General features: G+C 39.0%; 1 protein-coding gene across 3 annotated transcripts; it reads right to left on the bottom strand.

Annotated features, from left to right (window-relative positions):
• Nucleotides 1-2,358: 2,358 nt before the first annotated feature.
• Nucleotides 2,359-21,899, bottom strand: LOC144629957 (uncharacterized). 3 transcript variants are annotated; one of them, XM_078488216.1, is made up of 8 exons: nucleotides 21,780-21,899; nucleotides 13,789-14,306; nucleotides 8,509-8,805; nucleotides 7,035-7,697; nucleotides 5,554-5,766; nucleotides 4,435-4,783; nucleotides 4,082-4,188; nucleotides 2,359-3,084 (listed from the first exon to the last, which is right to left on the bottom strand). In XM_078488216.1, exons 2-8 carry the CDS (start codon nucleotides 14,117-14,119, stop codon nucleotides 2,564-2,566), a joined length of 2,481 nt encoding a protein of 826 aa, XP_078344342.1. In that variant the 5' UTR covers nucleotides 14,120-14,306; nucleotides 21,780-21,899; the 3' UTR covers nucleotides 2,359-2,563. The 3 variants fall into 3 exon arrangements, with proteins under 3 accessions (XP_078344342.1, XP_078344341.1, XP_078344340.1); XM_078488215.1 differs by lacking the exon at nucleotides 21,780-21,899 and adding an exon at nucleotides 14,923-15,233; XM_078488214.1 differs by lacking the exon at nucleotides 21,780-21,899 and adding an exon at nucleotides 14,443-14,908.
• Between the last annotated feature and the right edge of the window lie 63 nt (nucleotides 21,900-21,962).

Here is a 21,962-nt window from a genome sequence, read left to right as displayed (position 1 = left end):
ACGTACACGTAGCCGCTGTTTCTCAGGTATTGCTTCGAAGTGGCGGGGTATTCTGCAGCAACATTACTATTCTTTGAACAGCTGGGGCCCGTTCCCAACTCCGCTTGACAACAAACTGGTCTATTAAGTTCATTACCAAATCGAACAGTTATGGATCTAAAGGAAAGGCCAGGCCCGCCCACCTTATGCCTAAAAAATATGTTAGCTATTCTTCGTCCACATGGTAACTCAGTTTGAAGTCATTCTTATATTTGGAAAAGTTCAGTTTGAAGGTATTCTGAGTGTTTCAGTTTAAGTGGCTTATTAAATGATGAATATATAAAAACATATATTTGAACTGCGGATGAAGAATAAATGAAGAGAAGATCCTCGCAGTTATGAACACAAGTTAAGCAGTTGTCATGAGTTGTGAAAATAAAGCCTGAAAAAATCAGGCTTGCCGGGACTCGAACCCTGACCTCTGCGATACCGGTGCAGCGCTCTAACCAATTGAGCTAACAAGCCAACTGGGAGCTGGTCATTAAATTGGTTCGTAATATACCCGGGAAAGATGAAGATGAAATGATAAATATATGAAATCATATATTTGAACTCAGTGCGGATGAAGAATAAATGAAGAGAAGATCCTCGCAGTTATGAACACAACTTAAGCAGTTGTGAAAATAAAGATGTCAGTTGGAGAAAAACACGAAAATGGTCGTAGAATGATGGGGGTTTAAGGCAACAGGGCAAGAGACACCCCTAGCCTATTTTTCCAATCGTCGTTGTTCACGCTAATCCCTGACTAACCGAACAACTGGTAACTTGCTTGACAGGAAGGGGGCCGACTTATATTTGGAGTTTCTCGGTATGCTGTATTCGGTTTTCTCAATCCAGTCCAATAAAAAACACAAGCCTATCTTGGGATATGTTACTACTTAGCAACTTAGCAACAAATCTAGCCTGTTGCTTCAGTATCCTCGAATGGCTCATTTTTGATTCCCTTCCGCTCTACGACTTTTGACATTTTGGCAAGCCGGCTAAAAATTTGAGCCATGGAAACAGATCGTGGTCAGGGTTGTATAATGGACCCTTTGCACCTAAAGATCACATGGTACTATGTCCACCATGTTGAGGGCAAGCTACGCGCTTGGACATCTAAAACAAAGCAACTTCAATTAATCAAGCTTGACTTTTCTTTTTTTATGTCCCAGTGCGTAGCTTGCTATCCAGTAAGACAGATTTTGTGCCACGTGACCCTTAGGCACTGTTTACACGGATGCGGTTTCATTTGTAACCGCATCGCTTTCGATGCGGTTACGCCTTTCGTTTACACGGCGCCGATCGAGACACAACTGAAACCGGATCGTTTTGAAAACGCTCTCAAAAGTGGAGCGTTTTCAAAACGATACGGTTTCATTGTCGTGTAAACGGCAAAACCGCATCGATTTGTAAACGGTCAAGTGTTTTGCCACAAATTGACTGGATCGCGAAGAGTAAACATGACGAACCTCGCACAGAGTGCAGCGCTTGCTATACAATCACGTTCGAAAACACTTGGAAAACGGTAGGATATGTTCCGTGTAAACACTTCGAAACCGTGTCGTTTTCGATGCGGTTTCGAGGTCATGAAACCGTGTTAATTAATAACCGCGTCCGTGTAAACGATGCCTTAGCTGCAAAGAACCCATTGCACTGCAGCCCCTGAACTCTCCATACTCCCGCCTTTCATAGGGGCTGGGTTCTACCCTTAAGTGAGAGGGCGCAAACGAGAGAGTCCAAGGACTGGACTAACTGCAGTACCAATCTTCAGCAGTACAATCAGGCTGCGGGTCGACATCATGATTATCCTCAAAATGTTGTCTTATATAATACATTTGTTTTTTTAATTTTAATGTACTTAAGCAAATCTGGTTTTAAATAGAGAAGTGTTTTCTGAGATTTTCGAGCTCAGGAACTGCAAGATTGTATCGATGTGTTACGTATAAATTATATACTATTCCGCTTTGTCAACCTTGTTTCCGTAATTAACTCGTAAGGTAATGTACATTGTGTTATATAATTTCGCTTATAAACAATAACTAAAATATACAACAGGCATATCTCCTGATACAAACATACACTATATATATAGAAATTAAGGTCGCCATTCACTATAGCGTCGTCATTGCCGTTTATAGCGATAGCCTATTTCTTGGAATATTTTGTTAATAAATTTTTTCTATGCAGTCTGCTATTTAACACACTCCTGTTCAATATTAGAAATATTAAATTGAGTAATCATCTGTAAAAAAAAGTGTTCGTTGTACACAACATTTTTTGCCATAGTCGAGCACGGGCACTACGGTTTACACAGTCGGTGTCCAATAACTGGTGTCCAATAAAATTATTGGTGTGGCTTGCATTCGTGATATCGGAGCGTCAGTTACAGACTTGATAAGCTTGCACTCCATATGCAGATTCTTTCCGTGAAGTAAGTAAGTATAAAACTCCTTCAGATTTTTTTATTGAACGTCAGAAAACTCTACGTCTTAGTTCACTTATATTTCAAGCTCTTTGTACATAAAACAAGTCAGTTTTGTTATTAAAATTCATGTATTTCAGGCGCGAAGTAAAACTCTTCTAATTGGTCCCACTCGAATTCAGAATCGTATTTCTGTCTGCTAAAGAAAAGTTTTCGATCATTCGCCGCAGCAAAGAAATTTTCACAGCCAGCGGATGTCCCATTCAAGGTACACTCCACGTAATAGTCAATCTGCTTGGCCACGTAACTAAGGGGCCCAGGCCCTTGCGACAACAAGTAGAAATGAAAGTCCCGTATGTCAAACTTGGACCCCAGTCTCCTCTCAGCGCTTTCCCGTATGTCTATAAACGCCTGCTGACCTATCATGTACGCGACCGCCTGGCCAGGGCCGCTCTGGTAGCGGGTGACTTCTTTTCGCGCCACATCAGTGTCGTCCCAGGCGTAGTCGTTGAAGAGCTGAATGGCTTGGTCACGTGTCATGCCCTTAAAGTGAAGACCTGTATCCACAATCAGGCGCAGAGCGCGCCATATTTGCCATTTTAGCATTCCATAGAGTCTCAGTGGATTATAGTCATACACATCTGAAAAAAAAAAAAAGAGAAAAGCCGCCCAAAGTAAACAAGTGACACAATTTCCCTTTCACTCGATCTAGTACAAAACAAAGCTTGGTAGAGAAGAATAATGCATGCCCATTATTACTTTTGAAATATATAAATCATTCAGGTAAGCAAGTGCCGTTTTGGCAAATGTTCGTTGAAGAAGTCTTAAAGTTTCTGAATTTTATTATCCAGTCCATTAAAAGGCGCCAGCACTTAGAGTACTCCAAAGTATTCCGAACGTCATTTGCTTAGCAACTTTTAAGGCGAAAACTTGAACTGCTTACTTAGTTCGGTAATGGAGTCTGGAATTCGTCATCAGCTTGTACCTTTTGCTTCAAAGGAAGTAATATAGTGCATGACAGCTGTGTCACCACTTATTTCCAATTTATTAGCTTGTCATACTAGTGATTTCGCTTGTAACGTAACAAACCCAAGCAACATGTGCTAGACCAATCAAAGTAGAGGTGAGGTGCTGTCTCTTCGGCCAATCAGATGATTTAACGCACGTGGAGTATCTTGCGCTTGCAAGCGGCAAGAACCACACGTTGTTCTGCGCTTAATTCTGCGCTTGCCTCTAGCTTTACGTTTTCGCGCCCTTGCTCTTGGTTACATGTATTCCCGCGTTTTATAACGGTTCACACGTCTTCCTGCGCTTATAACCGGCAGCAGCGGCTACGCCTTTTCCGTCGCTTGCCAGTGGCAAGACGTTTTCCCGCAGTTGCGGCTGGATTTATGAGATCTTCTTCCACGTTTTTCTCACTTGTTTGATGGGTAACTCGGACGGCATTGTTTGGATTCATTAAGTTTATTGTTTTCGGTCGGTTAGAGAGAAGTTCAGCTGTAGACCTTGTGCATACTTTTTAATCTCCATAGCAAAATGAAAAGAATATAAGGATTATTCCACCCCTGTTAAGGTACGTAAAGTTATGTTTTGAAGTCTATATTTATCTGATGGTAGGTGGTAGTCAGTAAGTCTTACCCGTTTCTAGAGCAATGAGAGGATTCTCTGCATACAGTGCCCACCCCTCAGAGTATGCGATGTATCTGCTCTTGACCAACGCACTTACTATTGGACCGCACCAGTCCCTAGACGAACAAGACAAAGCAATTGTCACGTGACATCACATTAAGTCCAAAACAAGCACGATAAAACCTGAATAACCCTAATCAGTTTTTACTTTTACAAAAAAAAATACCAATGTAAATAATGAAGTATGTGACGAATAAGGGGCAAAATCTTTGTTTACAGATATTTCTACAGCTATGTGGCAACATTTGCCACCCAGCCATTCAAACGTCTGTATTTGTTGCAACATTTGACGTTTAACTTACAGAAAATTCTCCACATGCCCCTGGGACTGTAAATGATGCCCTGGCCTGGCTTCGTGAGCGCTCGTTGTCCACTCGGAATACTTCGGGCCCATTCGGTCCAAGAAGAAAGGCATTCGGTACAGAGCCGGTTGGTTACAGCTACGATAGCTCGATGTGTAAGTCTGAGCGGAAGTTGTCGGCATAAAGTTTACTGCTATGGCAACCGGGCAAACCGGGGTGGTCTTCAAGGGTCCCAGGGGCCAGTGAAACATCCGGAGGAGCTTGGGCTCCAGTTGGCTGAGTGTGCTGCGAGAAAACTCAAACCAACGTTGCATGGCGGCGTAACGAACAGGACAGGATTCTCGTGCGGCTGGAATTGAGGAGAATACTTACATTAGCAAGAGAAAAAAAAATAGTGCCTAATGGTTATCAACTGAAATGTCATATAAACGCTTATAGTTACAGCTAGAGGACAATGGATTGTTGTATATTTTTTTTAACCGAGCTTTGACATATTACGGACACCGAATTCTTCCCATGCGACGTCTGCCACTGATTACATGTTTTTCCTTCAAGTTCTCATTAGTTTATTGGGCTTTTTCCAGGGGCACTATTAAAGAGTGTCTTTGTAACGACAAGACATTTTCTTTTTATCCAATACCAGGATACAGTTTTCAATGAAAGTTTTCAATGAAAGTGACTTAAGGAGACTGGCAACGGTTTCCAGCACTTTCCAGCTCTTATACTTTGATGGGTCAGTACTGACTACAAATCTTTATCAGTTGCTGCTACCAATCCTTTGATATTAAACAAAAGTGCAATCATTGCTGGACAAGCTGTGATTATGTTTATGACGTCACTGGTTACCATAGCAACAGTGGTAACTGTCAAAGAGGACACCCTTAATTTTCCCAAGATGGTTTAAGCGCTCAAACAAACTCAATAACGGAGCCCGGTGACCCCCATTGTGTATTATTGAATAATGGTCAGCATGTTAAGATACAAATTTTTGCAAAGTTTAAAAAATTCTCCGGAGCGGTTTTAGAGCCACCTTAAATTTTCGGGAATTTACTAGGTGGCTAAACCCGTTCCGGAAAAATTTTTTTCACGTTGCAAAGAAGTACCTATGCTAAATCTCACCTTTTTCACTGTTACACTTCCTATACGCTCTTTCGTCGGATTCGTTTTTAGGGAAGGGTTCTTTGTTAAAGTACATGGATGGTGAATGAATATGCTTGCGGAATGCTTCCACGGCTTTGGTTTCGTTGTCGATTCCAGTGATTAACTTGGATATATCCACAGCTTGGGGATAAAGTGACTTCAACAAGGACCAACCAAGTTGATGGACAGATTCTTTATACGTGAAATATGAATAGATATCAGGAAAATATACATATTTTGTTTACTATCAAATTTAAAGGTAAGAGTCAAATCTGCATTAGGGCCAAATGTCCCATACCGCCCGTACAAACCGACAAGCTAACAAAACAAAAGGTGGCCAGGCCAATGGTTCAGATTAAAGGGACTGTGTCACGGCTGAGTGTAGTTTATTTTATTTAGTATTGCCAAATACACGCTATGAATCCTAATTTGCAAAGGAATTACTTCTATGGATTTTAAAGAAAAAACCATAGCTTCAATAAAGCCGAATTTGTCTCCCGGGCGTTATAATTTAAAGTTAAAAGCAAACAAGATTAACTTTGAAAACTGTTCTGCCCAACAATATTTGAAAAACTCATATCGCAATCCGTTTCAATCTTTGTCACTTTTGGCCATCCGTACGTTCTTTTGTATTTACTGTGTTACTTAGATGTCCCTTCACTGTTTTAAGGGGTTATTTTTATATTAAACTGAATTTGATGGTGATTTTCCCATGCCTAAATTCAGCTTAAATCCGTGACACAGTCCTTTTAAAACGGATTACGAGCTACGACCAGACCTTTTTTAAAGATGCGTTCTCCATTAGGTGGCTTTTTTGTTTCCCCTTATTCAGCATACAAATTAAACAATTGTTATGCAAGTAATTTAAGATCGCAAGGAAATTCAAAAACAAGAACTAAGCTCACTTTGAATGTCATTCAGCACATGTAGTAGCCTGCCTGACCAGGCCGTTTGCTTTTCTTGGCGTAAGTCGCGACCCATGTTGCGAGGAGAACAAAGGGAACTCCCCAACACATATACCAAACTCAAGCAGCTCCGTAATTGTTTTATTTCCAATTTTAGTTGCAGCTGGGTGGTCGATTCTGCGAATTCAGATAATTATATCTTCGCTTTCGTTTTCTTCCTTGGTTATCCTGGTCTCGTAGCAGTTTCGACGACCGCAATAAAAAGCAAGTTAGTTGACTTCTGCGAATTTTGCCGCGCTTGTCACCAGTTAAACAACTTTTCCCGCTCTTTTTGCTATCAATTGAATGAATTTCGCGCGTTTTCTAGCGGTTGCGCAACGTTTTCCCGCGCTTGACAACAGGTGCGCAACTGACGTTTTTTCAAGACTTGTTTCTAAATTTAAGACTCTGAGAAACCTCTATTTTTCCAACAGTTTTAAACCACACGGAAATCTCTGAAATAAATTACTCTAAGACTAAGCTAAACAACTAGAAAATGCAGGGAGCTTCACTTACCAGCTGTATGATTTGTTGTTGTAAAAAAGCGCATAGTTCTCTCGTACCCAGCCTTCCCATCGATCATTTCACCGCTAGGCAGTCTCCTACTCGCGGGCTCAGTCATATTAGGAACTCCGTTATAGTACACATATTGCAACGGGCGATTGAAAAGACCGCTGGAAACATTGCTGGGCACACAGTGCTTCATGTGATCCACCGCCAGGTATCGCAGTAAATTGACCAAAGGAATGCCCACATAGTTTATCAAGCTATCCGCCATAGACTGGTCTAAGGTTACATTATTATGTTTTTTAAACCACAAATCTGACGCGTTCTGAAATCTCATCATAAAAGCTCTAGTTAGGAATGGATATGCAAGCGATTCCATCATAATGTCTTCTTCGTATAAACTTTCTGCAATCTTCGGGTATATTTGGTTCAAGCAATCAAGACCAACTCGGCATTCTTCCACAGAGCCAACCATGCCGGCTTTGACCCCAAGCTTGATATTTTCTTGATATTGCTTTATTCCTCTTCCAAAGCTTTTCAAAGCTTCAATGATGGCCTCCATATCCTCGACCGTCTCTGGAGACAGTCTTTTTAGAAATGCGCGAAAATGATATGGTAGTCTTGCGATGATCTCCGTGTAACAGAATCTGTTGGGCCCTAGCATCCATTGACCTAAAAAGACATCAGAGATGATCATGAGAAAATTTCAAGGCAATTGTTTTCGCTTAACTTCAAAACAGTGTTGCAACATTCAAAGCTGTCCGATCTTTTCCAGTTGTTCCAGTAGCCGAGGCACATGTAGCAGTCGCATTGGTAATAGCAGTAGCAGTAGCAGTAGCATTCGCAATACGTGGTCGTGGTAGTGGTTGTAGTAGTGGTAGTGATAGTGGTTGTGGTAGTGGTTGTAGTAGTGGTAGTGATAGTGGTGGTGGTGGTGGTGGTAGTAGTGGTAGTGGTGGTGGTGGTGGTGGTGATGGCAGTGGCAGTGGCAGTGGCAGTGGCAGTGGCAGTGGCAGTGGCAGTGGCAGTGGCAGTGGCAGTGGCAGTGGCAGTGGTAGGGTGGTAGTGGTAGTGGCATTACGTGGCCAGGGCAGTGGTAGTGGCAGTACGTGGCAGAGGCAGTGGCTGTGGCAGTGGTAGGGTGGTAGTGGTGCAGTGGTAGGGTGGTAGTGGTAGTGGTAGTGGTAGTGGTAGTGGAAGTGGTAGTGGTGGTGGTGAATAGAAGTAGTAGCAACAACAGCAGCAGACGTATCGGCGGCCGTAGCAAAAATGTTGAAACAGCAGTATCAGTAGCTGTAGCGCTAGTGGTAGCAGCAGTAGTAACAGCTGTAGTAACACAGTGTCAGTAGTAGTAGTATTAGCAGCAGCAGCAGCAGCAGCAGCAATAGCTGTAATTGCAGATTAAGCAGACGTAGCAGAAGTAATCGCGTAGTTTCTAAAACTTACTCATCTTTAGTAACAGTAAGCTAGTCATGATAACTACCTGAATAATAGTCAAAGTCATACACATTGCCAAAACTATGCTCCAAAAAGTGCTTCAACTCAGCTAGTGCCTTTGCTTCTCTTGTCTTCAGTAGTTCAGTATTAATGTGCAGTGTGTTAAGCTCTTGTAATAACGATCGTGAAGTGTCAGTGATATTCTTGATGCTGCTTGGTGTAGGATCAAAAGCTTTAAAGTTCTTTCTGACTTCATCCGCTGAGACTCGAGGTTTGTATGGCACTTCATACGGATGTAACTGGTAGAAAACGACCTTCAGTTTGTTTACAAAGTCCAGCAGACCTAAAAAAAGAAACCCATAGAAACAGTCTAATATGCTGTAATCCACCACAACTTAGTATGCTCTCTTAAAGTATCTCTATCTAAGATCCTTTAAGTTATTAGTCACCGTCACAATTATCAAACTTCAAGTCGTCTTTACCGAGGGCGGTTTAGGCTCTGCGACGCAGGCTGCTAAATTCTCACAACAAACTTCAAAAGAAATGTATCGAACTCGGTAATGAGAATTAGTTTTTCCATTTTTTTTGGACTCTTGCCGACACCCGGAACCGCGGTACGCTTGATGACTTCACATTTAAAAAATTAAAAAACCCAACTGTTTTGGGAATTTTCATTCCATTCATTTAACCGTGTTAATTTCTTAGGATGAAAAACCGTTGAGGATTTTTATGTTGGGTGTCATATTGTAAAGTTGTAAAGCTCTTTAGATACTTTAAAACATAGCTCTTAGAAAGCGCTATTTATGGAAAACTTCCATTTATTGATTATGCAAAACAATCATTCCGGAAGCTATTAATATGTTCTAAATAAAGTTCTAAAATTATATTGGTACTATATATCCTTTGAAAACCGCAAATGAATTGACAATGATTCAGCATTTCAAAGTCAGCTTTATCGGAGAGCCTATATCGATTGCAAAGTTAAGGCGACGTTGAGATTGCAACATTTCTTTTCAAGTGCATTGAAGCTTCTAGAAACACTTGACATCCCTAATAAAATCGTTAATTAGAAGAGAAGCGATCTGTCTCTTTGATAATGACTAAACGGTAACAATCAAGAGCACATGCTATCACGAATGACATTGTAGGCATCTTGGAAATATTGAAAGACGAAAGTTTTGTTTTAGCTGAGTTTCATGAAAAGCGTGAATGTCTCTCAGTAAAGAGCTCAGCCTACACGGTCTACACGAGCCCATAAGTAAAGATCAACGCAATTAAACTCAAATTATCGTCTCATTAGCTACGAAGGCTTTACATAACTTTTTATTAATAACCCTACTGAAGAATTAAACCAGAAAAACCAGCAAAGTCAAAACTCAGTTCAGTAATAAACTTAAAGTCTGTGTATAAAACTCGCCTTGTGTGTGACCATTTGAAAGATTGCCAGTAAGCAATACTTTCATGCCAGTCCACTGCAAAATGGAGTTTCAGATTTTTGTCGATTTTGAACTTGACCGCTACGAGAAGTGATAAGGTTTAAACTGCGATACTTCATTGTACCGCAGTTAAGATATTTAGAGGGTAATAAGTCGGATTTTCAGTGTACGTGATACCCTTATCGCTTCGTCTATCGTGTTTGTTGATAGTGAAATCAGTATTCACGCCCTAGAGTCGAGAGTCGGGCAATAAGATAAGTGGATGTCGGCACGGTAGGGCATGATATCGGCCCTGATCCGAGAGCGCATAAAGTGAGTGGTTTCGCTCGGTTTCGCCGTACTTTGCTTTTGTATGATATTTAAAATATTTCAGCCTTTTCGTATTTTACTTGAGCTTTTTTTAATTCTCTCAAAGCTCACTAGTAAGTAGAAGGATATCTTGTCGTAGTAGAAGAGCAAATCAGAATAAATTAAATTTGAAAAAAAAAAAAAAAAAACATATTCACCTTATTTCAATTTTTGGATGGCACTTCAATTTAAGACCTCCTCGTGCATAAAAACTGCTAAAAGCTATATTCCCAAGAATACTTCAGTCTAAGAGTTCATTTTTGGCGGGAAAGTGCGTAACTGCGTTTGAAAGCGACAGTTTTGCGTTTGTTGTGAAGAAGCTTGAAGTGATTTTATTTCCATTTTTTGTGATGGACTAGGAACATTTAACATTTTGAACAACAGGAAATATACGGCTCAAAAATGTACTTATTCATATCGTCTTGTTCCCATCATGTTGAATAGTCTCGCCAAAATTGTCTAAAGTCTCGACATCTTCAGACTCGACGGAATCTCGTCAAATCATTTTGTTTTTACAATACATGATCATAAAGGGCTCCAGTTTCGCTTAAATTAAACGAGTGGTCTCGGCACCTGGGCGTCTAAGAACGTATCACATGTGACCATTTGTTCCTAGCCAAACTGAAAGATAGCTCTCTACTAATTGTAGTTGAAAAGGATTAGAAAAGAAATTTATTTTACGCTAAATAAGCAAAGTATTCGGTAAATTACGCACAGTCGTCACTGCGGCTCTCTTTAAAGCTATATGAACTGATTCTGTTCGCGTGCCAACATTATTTCGAATTATTTTTGTCATAAAATGTCCCCGCTTTTTCATACAATCACCTTTTAAATTCTGAGGCAATACTTCGCCTTCTCCAATTTTTATATGACTTTTAAAAGATCTTTTCACTTAAATTTTTACCCGCTCTCTTCAACAGGAAAGAACTTTAATAAATATTCGTATCTTCATAATTTCTAATAATGTAGTATTTTTAAAAACAAAATCAGTCCATCATCCCACTTTAGTTCTCAAGGGTAATTACATGAACCTAAAGAAAAATTTGGCTCCTCTACAACATCGTTAAAACTAAATTAAGAATAAGGATATAAAATACGCGAATGTAAATACAACAAAAAGCAATATTATACAAGGAAGTTTAAAAATAGAATGCGAATTTCCCCCAATTTCCGAATTTCCGGAAGTGACGTGACTAGAGGTTTCACGTCAAATTTTATGGAAAATTACACCAAAAATGTTAAATGATCGATGAATTCAGTCACTATTCACTTCGGGCATAAAATGTATTCTTATAAAAATGTTTATATATTTGGGTTAGCTAGAGTAAGCTGATATTTCTTTTGCTTTTTTTCACTGCTTTGATTCAAGTTGATCACTGATGCAGAAGAAATTTTAAGAGGCAGTATCACCAAGATTTAGTGCTATTTGAAAATCTAATAAAATTGTTGGTATGAATTGTAAATCCATTCGTAGTGGCCTGGCCTTGCTAAAACGTACTTTACAAGTTCTGAAAATTTTTAAAACGTAGTTTGAGTACAGACTGGTAGGAAAGAAGTGGCCTAAAACTTGAAAACGTCGGGCGAACGTTTTCAAATTTGACAGTTTACTTGGAAGAAAATTTCTTAATAAAACCATTGATTGTGGTTTAATTACATCTTGGAGAATGATTTTAAACCTTTCTTTTGTTGTTCAAAACGTTACTTGAGTACATCCTAGTAATTCTAGAATATTTTGCACAATACTTAAAAGATTTCTTGTGACACTGTACCTTTAATAGTACGCAAAATTTGTTTCAACTAAAAGCTATTTTGTTTAAAACACTATTCAGTGAGTAGAAACATCAATATCATTAGTTGGGCGGATTTTTTTCGATTGATAAAATCGTAGTTGTCTGTTTTAATTAAGTCACGAAAACTCGAGAATAGCGAATTCCGAAAATTGCAAGGAGCTGACTCGTACCTTATAAGGAGAAAAGATATTAAACGAATCCTCGAAAGTAGACGTCGTTTATAATATCGTCAGAAAGATGGCGTCAATTTTTTTTGCTTCCTGATTACATATGTATCGCGGTTTCGTGGGAAGATATAGATGTCAATGCCTCTTGAATGTTTCAATCTTTTCTCACGGTTAACTCTAGGCATCCTTCACGATTCTAAAGGAACTTTTATATGCACGTATGAAAAAAGCAACTTTTGCGGCGTGAAATTTATTGCCCAAGAAAATGGTTGGCTGGCTGTGAGATTATCAAATCACAAATTCGTTCATTTGTTACTCAGATAACATACACTGTTTATTATGGGTAGTGTTCTAATAATCACCATTTTCTTTTCGATTCATTGCTTGTATTTATAAGAACTTCAATACCAACTTCGGTTTAGGGCAATTTCTGGCATTTTAATGATTTTCTTTTTAAGATCTTAAGATAAAAAAGATTTACAACTGAAGAATTAATTAATTTTTATCATCATTAGTTTATTAAATGAGAATTAGAGAGTTTCGTTTGCCGGAGAAGGCTCTGAATTTAATATATTAGAAATTCCACTGGTTTTATCGGCCTGGTTCGTGCAAGATTATAAGAAATTGTTCTAATTCTCGAATTCTTCCATGCGAGTTTAATATTTTTAGGCGGTACTTTTTCTCTTCTTATCATTTTAAGTCGACGTGAATTTTCAAAATTCCATTGATAGTTGAAAACAGAAATTAAAATATAGCGTTCTTGAAAGTTCCTCGAAGGGCAGTCAAGTTCAAATTTAATAAGTAAGGAACTCTTGTTTATGATAATGTGACAAAAACTAAGAAATTAAAACATTGCGTTCTTGAAAGTTCCTCGAAGGGCAGTCAAGATCAAATTTAATAAGTAAAGAACTCTTGTTTATGATAATGTGACAAACTAATCATCGCTTTGTTGACTTTAACCCTTAATTTTACGTGACGTTTTGACATTCAAGCAACTATTAGCTCGAGGGTATATGAAAAATCTACATGATTTATGGCCGTTTCGCCGAAGGCCGGAAGGCTAAAGGAAACCGTACACTTCCTCTCCAAAACAAAATCATATAAAAAAATTATTCAATTCCTTAGCAAACGATAGATTTTGGGCAATTTAACTTACTTTCACAAATATATTTCATGATGAACACTGTGTACTCGCGATTAAGAGCAATGTTATAAAGGTACTTTGTACTTCATGTAATTATTGTTGGACCCCTTTCTTTCATATCAAAAAAACTCAGAGATCTTAACGTTTTCTTAGTGCAAGACCGTGCTGAGTTAATTTCTGAATAACTACCCTAAATCTTTTTAGTTTGACCTCTGACCACGTAATTAAGCGAGAACTACTTTACGGCTCTGTTAAAGTTATGTTAGAAAAGGATCCTTTTATTTGAATTGTAAAATACTTAATCAATTGCTCATAAAAGAGTCGTTTACGCTTGAAGAACCCCAGTCAATCTACTTCGTGGGTGGGCTATAACTGTTTCACATCTACGTTCTAACAAGTTTTAAGGTTTGAAATTAAAAAGAGAATGCAAATCTCACGTACCTGATTTCTTGAATTCTGTTGAATAACTGCAACTCTCAGTGAAATTCCTGGTCTTCGATGTTACGATCGAACGTTCATCGCAATCCTGGTCGCTGTTGTTATCCGGGCTCAAAGACGAGTACGTTTCATCGGATCTGTTAATTCGGAGCAAGGCTATGCCAATTATCAAACAAACAATCCCCATAACCGCCACGGTAGAAGCAAATACCAGAATTTTTCGCGATATTTGCCTTTCTTTCCGAAGTGCTTGGTCTTCTGAATTTTCCGACTCCTCCGGAAAATGACTGCTCCCGGGCCGTAGAAACTGCAATTCATGGTTCATTGATCCCATAGCCGGCGAACTTCGCTTTGCAGAGGTGCGCTCGATTCTACACTTTACGCTGAGAAAACGAGGGCAAGATAGATAGCCACAACGGCCTGCAGAACCGAAGTGTTAGCTTCTTTCACGAATCGTTCTTTCTGAACCGTGACCAATGCCTGCCTACAAAAGTTATTGAAGCTTCTGTCAATTTTGCGCCCTGCAACACAAATGAAACTAACGTTGAAAGGGCATAGAGTATTCTTCAAGCAAATCAGTACCAACAAGACAATTAATTTAATTACATAATGAGCAACCCAGAAAACACACATGCTGTGGAAAGAATTTAAGGTCACCTTTTATCCGAGATAAATCGACGACGAAAAATCTTGCTGTGCTTAGTTAAATCGACGCTGTTGGGCTTTGCCGAAACCTTTGCGCGAACGAGAGTTTTACGTGCCGAGTGAACACGCTCGTGTCTACATAAAACATCCGCTCAATAGCATATTATCGAGCTATCTGCCGTAATGACTCTTGCGTTTATTTTGGTCCGGTGGGGCTAATATAATTCCGCAAATCTGGCAACGAAAACGTCCATTGTCGTAGAGAGGCAGACACGAGCTAAAGTGTCACAAAATATTGGTTACGGTGCGCATGTAAATTTTCTGTTCTCGACATTGAGATCCGGGAAAAAGATTGATTGCACCACGATAAAACGCCCCGGCAGAACTGTCGATGTTAATGTACTTTTGTAAGCACTAAAAACTGTTCTACACGATTTCACGCTAAAATAGTTAGCATTCTCAGCAAAAATGACAAATATTCACTGGAAATACCTTACACTCGAGCCTTACGCTGAATTGTCCCTTTGTCATTAGCTGCATTTATGCGAATTTGAGGTCCTTAAGGTTTTAATTGCCTGAAAACAAAAGCATGACACATGTAAATTTGGACTTCAGAGGCCCTTGATACAATTGCTTTTATTGAAAAAACACGCAAAAAGATAACATCTTCGAATGGGAAATAATTATTGAAAATATGAATTAATACGTCACTAAAGCCTATTCGAGTTTTTATACGGTTTTATAAGCTTTAACAACGACTGATTTTAAACGTGAAAAATTATAAATTCACCAAAAAATACCATCGCAGGCGAGCATAAGATTGGAAATCCACATTGTATAGAGACAAAATGAAAAACAAACAATTAATAAATGTCTTGAAAGAAATTTGACATTGCAATCTCAAGGTCTGCGTAGGTTTGTACGCACGTATTGTTAAATTTGCGCGCGTTTCCAGTAATTGAAACTTTTACGTCAACCTTTCTGTTTATAACGCACAAAAATAAACTTGCATTGGCAATTGGATATTGTCTCTCATGAAGTTATACACAAAGCAAAATAATTAACTCCATGCGGAACACACTGCATTGCCGGTAGACTAATTTGGGCCTAAATCTTTGTTGTTAATCTTAACGCAAGTCCGCCAGCTTGAGCCATTTTAAATACCTAACTGAAGAAAATTCCGCAAAGAAATATATAAAGTGTTGTGCATCTTAAACTTACATGCAGCTATTAATTGGGATTATTGGTAGTCCAGTCTGACCAACATAATGACAGAAATATATGTTACTTACTCATTAGTTCTTGAACGTTTTGGCTTAATTATCTTATAGTTGTCATGTATAAGTCAACAGTTTTCTACGAACAAATGATTTTGCGGCAAAGATAGCACGCGCATGAAACACATCGATCATTTAATAATCTACAAACAAAGTTTTCTGACAATTAAGAGAAACAACCTTTTGTTGCATGGAGTCGACTGTCTGTATTATTTTAAGAACTCACATTTTTTCTACCAGCTTCCACCGTGTTCCAATCGCTTTCGTTTGTATCACAGACTCAAGTTTACACGCCCCCAAAAAATGATTTCAGTCGAAAAGGGAAAGTGATATTCAATTGTAACTAAATTCAGCCTGTCTCTCTTTGACATTCATTTCCTTTGCTTGACATACGTGAAGCGAAACATGTTTTGGGTTTCGGTTGTTGTTTTTCTTTTTCTATATTTCGGAAGGAAATTAAAAAACGTGTTTGTTCTAACTCGGTTGATGTTTCTTTTTCACCTATTTCTCTGTAATTATTATTGTAGCTTTTTCAATTTAATCTCATTTTAGTGTTTCATAGCCAGGGTATTAATACTTCCTCTGCTAAAAATAAGAGACGACTGAAATTCCAAACTGATGACAAAGTTTGACGTAGCCTGATTGGTTGTTGCTTGGTTTTGAATTAATTTTCGCGCGCCTGCAATCAAAGCGGTCGACAACCTCGATCCCAGGCTCTCTCTCCACTTCCTCCCCTGTCTCTTGCCGTGATCAAGAGGCGAGAGAGCTTGGATTAACTTTGAGTGGTCAAACGTTAAACTATAACGCACCTTCGGGCGTACCTTTCGAAAATTACAAGCCAGTAAACAAGGTGAATAACAATTATTCAGGGGAAGGGGTTACCTGAATTTTAATGAAATTTTAAGAGGTTCAAAACAGGGATCGAAGAAAGAGAAAAATTTGAAACACCACCACACAGTTGACCCCCTCGCAAGAGCACTTGCAAGTGCACAGTGTCCAGCTGCATGGCGGGGCTGGGCCAGATTAACCGAGTTAAGGTGGCTCGTAATAGTTTAGATATTCCCGTCTTTGGCATTCTATTGCTGCTACACCTGTAATGTTGAAGTATAACTTTCAGAACATCCTTGTAAAGGTTTTACTAATAAACAAATTGGAGTAACTGTGACGTCAAAATTCGTTGCCATGGCAACTACAAAAGTGGTCAAAGATACCATATTTTTGACCGTTTAAGGGTAATTACTCTAAAACTAGACGGTAAAAGTTTTTGTTTTTCAAATATTTTTGTTTTAAGGACAAAATAAACGATCTGAGAACTTTTTAAAAAATTCTGTCAGAAATTTTCAGAGCGACCTTAAATTTATGCAAAAATAGCGTAGCTCCGAATCCCTTTGACAGATTTCTTTAAAATTTGGCAATAATGTTTATTTGATCAGTTGGATAAAAATATGTGAAAACGAAAAACTTTCACTGAGTAGTTTTTGAGTTATCAGCCTCGAAAGGTCCAAAATAGTGTATCTTAAATCTCATATGGCGTTGCCATGGAAACAGATTTTGACGTCACCATAACCTCAAATTGTTCATTTGTAAATCTTGGTTACATTTGTGTAAAAAGGTTTTTCTTAACTTTATTGATATAGCTGTGATAGAATACCAAAGACAGGCATATTTAGTTCTGACTAAACTATTGAGAGCCACCTTAAACATGCTTTTGACACAACCACCTTAACTATTATAATTAATGCCCTAGTCTTAAGCAAGCTACCTTATTTTAGGAAATTAACGCTTGTGTCAATTAAGGTATTTGAACAACGCGACTTAAATTAACGCGAAAGGAAGGAAAAATTTCTTCCCAATAAAAAAAATTAACGCGAAAGAGGGGGTAACATTTCAAAATGAAGGTAATTAACGCGACGTACATAATGAAAAAACAATGTTCGTGGTATTTTCCCCAAACGTAGGGGTTAAGCAAAGGAATCTGAGCGCCTCAAGCGTTCTTCACAGGTTCAGTGATACCGGCAGATTTCCTTCCTGATGAAATTATGCCTTTTCCTAGGAGTCAAGAACGCCTGAGCAGTATCGCGACAGTTGCGGCCAAAATAATGGAAATTAAGGTCATGGAAATTAACGCTCCACTTAATTAACGGCGCGAAAATTAACGTTAACTACAATTAACGCGACTTAAATTAACGCAAATTTTTTAAAAATTCGCGTTATTTTCATGGAGCGTTAATTTCCTATAATAAGGTACCGTAATGATTCGATTTAGCGCCCTCCTTCCAATAAGCGCCCCCTTCCGAATAAGCGCCCCCCTTCGAATGTGTTTTTGTAAATAAGCGCCCCTATTCCAATAAGCGCCCCCATTCTAATTAGCGCTCCCATTCTTATAAGCACCCCTATTCTAATAAGTGCCCCTATTGTGGATAACTGGCCCTACTGACTGAAGTCATTGACGTCAACTAGATAATCTCCTGACCGTTCACCGTACAGTTCATGTATATACTTACTGCTAAAATGAACAATTATTTTTAAAAGTAACTGAACTTTTAACAATTTCTAACTGTTACAGTTTCTGTTATTGTTAGATACATTTGGTTGTTTCGCAAAAAATTAAATAAGCGCTCTCCCCCGAATAAGCGCCCTCCCTCGAGGTGCCAAAAGTAAATAAGCGCCCCGGGCGCTAAATCGAATCATTACGGTATATTATTCTTGTAATGTTTGGAGCAACACATCAGAGCACAACCTGAGCAGGATCCAAGCCGTACAAAATTTCGCGGTCCGTATCATCAGCAATTTAAGGAAATATGACCACATTTCACCTATTGTCAAGGATTTAAAGTGGCTTCCTGTAAAACAGCAGTTGTATTATCGCCACGCAATAATGGCCTTTTTAAAGGTCATGCATTTAAAAATGCATGACTTAGTGCGCACCAAACTCTTCATATTCTAAATATATCCAAAGAGTTACCATCACCAAGCGTACAACGTGGAATTCCCAAATGCTTTAAAATATCCCTCTGTATAAAACCACCACAGAACAAAGAACTTTCTATTTCAGGTCAGTTAAACTCTGGAACTCATTGGACTCTACTCTTAAGTTGAAACCGACACTAAAGGACTTCAAACGTTTTTTGAAGAGGAGCTTAATTTCAAATTTTTTAGAGACCTAATTGTTTTACCTTTGTTATTTTGTTTTATTCATTTTAATTACATATTAATAATTGATTAGTTTTTAAGTTACTTATTTATCTCTTTATTCTGAAAAGCCCTTTTGGGACGAATAAAGTATGTATGTACTCCAGGTTGTCAGGGGACTGTCTGGTGTCCGTTTACCAATTTTTAACTTCAAATTCTAATTTTAAAATCACATTAAATCTCTCAAATTTCTTGCGTGTTTCTCTTAATTTTACTAATCCTTTGAGAAAAGCTATCTCCTCCCAAAAATCCCCCAAAATCGCCCAAAAATTACAAAGCACCGCAAAACACAGATATGTGGGATACGTGAAGCGGCTTTGGATTCCTTGAAACGCGAACGAGATATTTCCGTTAAATCCAGAATAAGAGTTGAAAAACGGCCTTCAGGTAAAATCCCGACTGAAATTACAAATGCATCGCCGTACTCTACGCTTTGAAAGTTATCTTTTCAGCGACTGTGTTAACTTTAGGCTTGAAAGTAGAGGGGTTTTTTGAAAAAAAAGTAAAAAGAATTTTTTCCCTTTATGGTTATGGCACTCATGCGCGTTATACTATCATTGTTACGGGCGCGCACACCGTAAAAGCCGGTTTTAGTTCCAAAAAAGCATTTTGGTCGGAAACAGCTAGCTTCTGGCCACAGCAAAAGCCTTTGTTTGGCGAAGAAAATAGCAAGATTTTCACCTGGAAAAATTTGTTGTTGTTTTTTTTTTTAACCGCGCATGGCCTCACGCGCGCAAACGCGGTTCAAATTGAAAATGTTCTAAACCGATTGCAACCGGACGCAGAAAAAGAAGCACTATGAATTCAGAAGAAAAAAATTCACTCAGTTATACATGTTTTAATTTACGGTCTTCATGCTCTAAACCTCTCTTCTCCGCAGAGACCTCTTTCGTGTTTCGTACGGGCTGGGGAATGGGGAGAGGTGAAAAGTAAGCGCGCGGAGCCTGAAGAGAATCGAAACGAACCCCCGCGCTCCCGTTATTTTTCTTTTTTCGTGTTTTTCGTCTTCCCCCACTGAAGGAGCCTCTGTGGAGGAGAGAGGCTCTAAACATGAACATGACAGAAGCAGTGATGACAGCAGTCAAATGTTTTAATATTTCACTCTTACATAGTTTGGTACACAACATCATTGTAGCTGAAAAATTACAATTTTTGTTGAAAGTACTTCTTTTCACTTATTTGCCGTTGACACCACCTCCTTGTAGCACCATCAATTGGTGTTCGCTCATGTAACTTTCACATCTGTTGCCATACCAACGGTGCTCACAAAAGCATTTTGGCTGGTCACCAGTCTTATGACACACTCCATGGCTGCTACAGTTCGTCTCCCTTGCCTCGTCAGAGTTACAATCTGAGGAAGTTAATTTTTGAAGTATTTTAACAGACATTCTCGTCCCTCTTAGCTGGCTGAGCCTGGGCACGAGGAACAAGTGGCTCTGGGGACACATCATTTGATTGGCTAGATTTTCAACAAAGACATTTTAAATCTAGCCAATCAAATCAACCGTAGTAAAATCCCTTACAACAAAGGGATTTTTAAAACGTTGATTTGATTTGCCAATTTCAAATTTCATTTGTTAAAGTTCTTGCCAATCAAATCATGTGTTTCCAGAGCCACTTGTTCCTTGTGCCCCAGGCTTAGACGGCTAAGAGGGACGAGCGGCTCTGGGGACGAGAATGTTCAACGGATAGAAAAGGAGGTCGTAATCTCGTACCCAGATCTCACAACTTTCTAACGTTGAACGTGGTCCGTGGCAGGTCTGGGTACGAGATTAGGGAGGTCATTCAACTTTATAATGATCGTTGTAGTTGACTGCAAGAGGTAAAGACAAAGTCTGCGTGCGAGCCTAGTGACCCATAGAGGTCGGAGCTTATCCCGAATTCTGTGGCATGAAGCGACTAGGAGTATTTCTACTCCCCCCTGGATGGAATGCTAGTCCATCGCAGGGTTACCCCCCAGCAGTAAATTCGCCGATACCCATTTAAACACCTGGGTAGACAGAGACACTATGAATAAAAGTAAAGCGTCTTGCCCAAGATCCCAACACAATGACCCCGGCCAGGGCTCGAACCCGGACTGTTCGATCCGGAATCTAGCACGTTAACTATTAGGGCACCGCGCCTCCCTTGCTGCAAGAGTTAAACCAAAGTTGATCTTTCCTAATATTACTAAAAATAAGCCTTTTAAACCACTTGGCAGTCAAAACAAGGTAGGAAACTCGTTTACCGTAAAAGTGCTAAGTTTGTAGACTTTTATCAGACCTCAAATTAATAACCTCTACGAAGTTTGCAGTGGTAAATGTAATTTACTGTGGGCTTTTGTATGGACTCTCTAAATGAGGCCTTAGATCGTTCACAAATGACAATAAAAAATATCATGTGCACTTCTTTCATATAATTCCTTTGCAATCTTATTTCCTCGTCCCGCTAACTCATTGATCATGTATCGGTATACCTTTGTCATCGTTATATATTACAACATGGTTTCCAATGTGTAGTTTGTGTATCTTGTTATTCTTAGCTATTCTTTCTTTCTAGAATTGTGTTCCTTCCTTTTTCAGACAAGCGGGCGTTGCTTTAAAAGGTCATCTTGAAGAGATCATCGAAAGTTTAAGACAAATTCTAAACGGTCTTTAACGTTCCTAGTATACAAACATCATCAAGATATGAATATTTGTTTACCATATTAACGGAATCTGCATTGGAAACACCGTCATCTTGCTCTCTCTTTTTGCTTTTAAAACTTGGTCACGAATCAAATAATGGTGGCCGACCTTTTTCTTTAAATTAATCATGTTAATTCGTAAAAAGGGAGGCGGAAATCTCGCTTTACAAAGACTCCAATTTTAGTACAGGATAGCAAAAGAGAAATCTACTTACTTCCACCAAAAACGGGGCAAACCGTCCAAATAACAAAGCACAAAATCACAGCAATCTTCATTGTTGAAAATCTCTTCGTTTGGAGAAATGCTTCTTCCTTCGAGCTTCACGTTGCGTCCTTTCAGCAGGTGTTAGACGTTCGTCTGTTCAATGATTGCTCCTTTCAATTTTCTTAACCCTTAA

The sequence above is a fragment of the Oculina patagonica genome, chromosome 11, assembly GCF_052425735.1.
Source record: "Oculina patagonica isolate OP01 chromosome 11, crgOcupat, whole genome shotgun sequence".
Classification (NCBI taxonomy): domain Eukaryota; kingdom Metazoa; phylum Cnidaria; class Anthozoa; order Scleractinia; family Oculinidae; genus Oculina; species Oculina patagonica.
This window is presented reverse-complemented; position numbering and strand designations above follow the sequence as displayed.

Bases quoted from the DNA above. Each gene is read 5' to 3' on its own strand.
- LOC144629957 (XM_078488216.1), bottom strand. From the start codon at position 14,119: ATGGGATCAATGAACCATGAATTGCAGTTTCTACGGCCCGGGAGCAGT. The intron at 7,698-8,508 runs GTAGTTATCATG...ATGTCTTTTTAG, and splicing joins TGACTTTGACTATTATTCAG to GTCAATGGATGCTAGGGCCC. The intron at 3,085-4,081 runs GTAAGACTTACT...TTTTTTTTTCAG, and splicing joins TCTCATTGCTCTAGAAACGG to ATGTGTATGACTATAATCCA.